At 46.8% G+C, this 3,720-nt stretch overlaps 1 protein-coding gene across 1 annotated transcript in view; it reads left to right on the top strand.

The window, feature by feature from the left end:
- Positions 1–2,808: 2,808 nt before the first annotated feature.
- SEC61A2 (SEC61 translocon subunit alpha 2) overlaps positions 2,809–3,720 on the top strand; it is a 20,780-nt gene continuing 19,868 nt past the window's right edge. Inside the window, 1 exon segment of the mRNA XM_042469169.1 lies at positions 2,809–2,914. Coding sequence (XP_042325103.1) covers positions 2,908–2,914 — 7 coding nt within the window. The 5' untranslated portion in view covers positions 2,809–2,907.

The raw sequence follows: 3,720 nt of genomic DNA on the forward strand, positions 1-3,720 counted from the left end.
CTAAGTCTTAAGTGCTTTTATGTTTCTGTCTACCATATACACTTGACTATACGTTGACTTCATGTATAAGTCGATGGCAGGTTTTGGGGGGCAAAATTAAGGATTTTCAAATGATCCTTGGGTAAGTCGAGGGTAAAACTTAGGGACATACAACATTCTTGTCTTTTCTAGCGAACCCACGCTTTCTCATGATGTGGCCAAAGCCTTGGCTTCCGGGGAGATTTCCGGTGGTGTCTGCTCAGAGACCCATTTGTTTGTCTTTTTGTCCGTCTATAATATCCTCAGCACGCTCCTCCAGCAACACGTCTCAGATTACTGTATATACTCGACTATAAGTCGACCTGATGTATACATCGATGGCAAGTTTTCAGGTCGAAATTATGGATTTTGATATGACCCGTGGATAAGTCACAGATAAAATCTAGGTGCATGTAACAAAGGATGTAAAGGACAATGCAAAGGAAAACAATGCCAAAGAACCTACAAAATTATGGCAGGCATAACTGTTTTGGCTCCTACTAAAGGCTGGATGGAAGAGAGAATAGAAGTGTGAGATACCTCCGGCCCAGTCCTCATGGTGGCATCCCCCCTATTCTCAAAGTGACTGTCTGTCTGTCTGTCTGTCTATCTATTTATCTCCCTATCTATCTATCTATCTATCTATACAAACCTCATGGCAGAATACACCCTGAATGCCTGACTGAAGGTGGATTCTGACAAGAGGGAGGTCAGTGCTTCCAGGACAAATTGCACTCTTGCCTTTCACCAAGGGATGGTTTCCTTTTTAATAAGAGTTAACGTATGGAATTGACATTGGCCCATGGATAAGTCAGCTGAGGTTTTTGGGGTCAATTTTTGACTAAAATATCTAGACTGATACATGAGTATATACAGTAGGCTTTAATGACCAGATTTCCAAGCATCCCAGTAAGCAGGGTACAGCTGGTGCCCCGTATCCACAGGTTTTGCATCCACAGCTTGAAAATGCCATCCTCAAAAATAGTTTCCAAGTAATGTTATAGTTGGGAACTATAAGATTGGTTTTTTAGACTCTTTACATCAGTGGTTCCCAACCTTCCTAATGCCGCAACCCCTTAATACAGTTCCTCATGTTGTGGTGACCCAAACCCATGAAATTATTTTCATTGCTACTTCATAACTGTAATTAAATAGGTGTTTTCCAGTGGTCTTAGGCAACCCCCATGAAAGGGTCATTCGACCCCCAAAGGAGTCCCGACCCACAGGCTGGGAACCACTGCTTTACATGCTCTGCATATAGTCTAAGTAGCTCTGTGCATCCTCTAGCAGATTTTCTACTCCTGTTCCTTGGTGACATGTATTCTAGTTTTCATCTGTTAAATGTTTGAGGTTGTGCAAATGTATGTCATCGCCAGGCTAAAGAGCAGTCCCATACCCTCCAACATTTGACATATGAAAACTAGAACATGTGCGGCCAAGATGGTAAAAGTTATTAATGAGGAAGAAGATACAAGCTGGAGAAGTTGCAGCCGTTTGCTTTTGCCTAAGCCTTCTGGGAAGCGCAAGATCCCCCCTGTGCCCTCCCTCCCTGTTGAGTTGCATACAAACTACTTTTACACTTTGAGCTCAATTTGAAGCAACTGCAGCAAGCTGAGGCAAAGTGGGAGGAAAAGACAGAAACTGGGACATTTGAAAAGCAGATGAACAAGTGAAATAGCAGAGTAGTCTGGACATCCCTGCCAAATTGGACAGTCGGGGGGTATGCAATCCTACTCTTATTGGACAAGAGAGACAAATCACAATTCCCCAGGGCTTCATTCATCCTGCATAATTAACTATGGCCTGTTACAGACTGCCAAAGTAAAGCTGCTTTGGGTCTCTGGAGGTATGCTATTTAAATGATGCATGCATCCTAAGAATCCGGAGGCTGCACCAAAGCTGCACTCCAGTGCTTAGGAATGGAGTGTGGCTTTGGTGCAACCTCCGGACTCTTAGGACCCATGCATCATTTAAATAGCACACCTCCAAAGAGACCCAAAGCAGCTTTATTTTGGCACTCTGGAACAGGCCTATAGTTCCTTAACTGACAGGATCCTATGTAACCCTGGGATTTGTAGTTTGATGACGCACTAGAGCTCTCTCTCTAAGCATTCTGGGTATACCTCCCTAAAGTACACACCCCAGGATTCAACATATCTTGCCATGGGAGTTAAAGTTGTGTTAGTGTAGTAATCATGTTGTGTTAAAGGAACCAAGGCCAGTTGTATCACCTCTTAATTTCCTGACTTAAAGGATGGGGAAGAAGAATGTGTGTGTATAATTTTCAGCTGCAAGGTCCATCAGCTCCTTTCTGCTCCCTTTTGCTAAAGCTTTATACATTTCAACCTGACCCACTGCCACATTTTCTATACCAAAAGGCCTCAGCCTCCTATTTAGAGAGGGCAGGGAAGGTGGAACAGCCTTCGCCTGGGATTGAGGTGGTGCAAGGTTAGGCTCCAGGTGAATGGAAGGGATGGATCCTCTGGCCAAATGTCAATGGGGATGCTTTGATGGAGAGTTCCTGCATGGCAGAAGGGGGTTGGACTGGATCAGGGCCCTTGGGTTTCTCTTCCAGCTCTATGATTCTAGTATAAAGGTGCCAGAATAGTTCAGACAGTTAACAACGAGAGAGAGAGAGAGAGACAGTGTGTGAGTGGCTGGTGCCTTGAAGGAGGGTCGCCATGTCGACACACAACCCCCTCTGGGTGACTCTATATTTTCATGGCTCTATAATAGGGCCGCGCCCGTCGCGCCGAAAATGGCGTCACTGTGACGTAATTGCGTCCGCGCCCGGCAGCCTGAGAGGCAGGAGGGGACCCTGGCGGAGTGAGAAGAAGCCCAGACCGCCTCCGGGCGCCGTCGCCGCCTCCTCCTCCTCCTCCATCCAGGATGGGGAGTAAGTGGCCGAAGGGAAGGGGAAGGAAGGGGACTGGGCTGGCTCCCTCCAGCCATCCCTGGACTCTCAGTGCCTGCATCCACTCTGGAGACATAACCCAGTTTGGCATGGCTTTAGCTCTCTCCTGGCTCTTTGCTATGGAATTCTGGGAGTTGGAGTTTGTTGAAACTCCAACTCCCAGAATTCCATAGCAAAGAGCCAGACAAAGAGTTAAAACGCTACCAAACCGGGTTATGTCTCCAGAGTGGATGCAGGCACTTTAGGCTATAGCTAAGAGTCCAGGTCCAAAAGGTACTGCAGAAATCATCCAGTTTGAGGCCACTTGAACTGCCCTGGCTCAAGTGCTAGGGAATCCTGGGAACTGTAGTGTTTGTGAGGCATTGAGCCTTCTCCGGGGCCACAATAAACTACTGGACCCAAACAGACAGGCCAAAATAAAGCTGCTTCGGGTCATTTTGGAGGTATGCTGTTCAAATGATGCGTGCATCCTAAGAGTCTGGAAGCAGCACCAAAGCCATTTTCCAGACTGGAGCGCAGCTTTGGCGCGGCTTCCGGACTCATAGGACGCATGCAGCATTTAAACAGCCCACCTCCAAAGTGACCCGAAGTAGCTTTATTTTGGCCTGTCTGTTCGGCGGTGTCCCTACAGTCCCCAGGAATCCCTAGCACTGAGCCAAGGCAGGTAAAGTGGTCTCAAAGCGGATGGTTTCTGCAGTGCGTTTTGGACCTCAGGCACCGCTCAGGGGCTTTGAGAATCAAATCTTGGTTTTTAAAAGTAATATACCAGTGATAGGAGGTTACCATAA

Source organism: Sceloporus undulatus, chromosome 5, assembly GCF_019175285.1.
Source record: "Sceloporus undulatus isolate JIND9_A2432 ecotype Alabama chromosome 5, SceUnd_v1.1, whole genome shotgun sequence".
Classification (NCBI taxonomy): Eukaryota; Metazoa; Chordata; class Lepidosauria; order Squamata; family Phrynosomatidae; genus Sceloporus; species Sceloporus undulatus.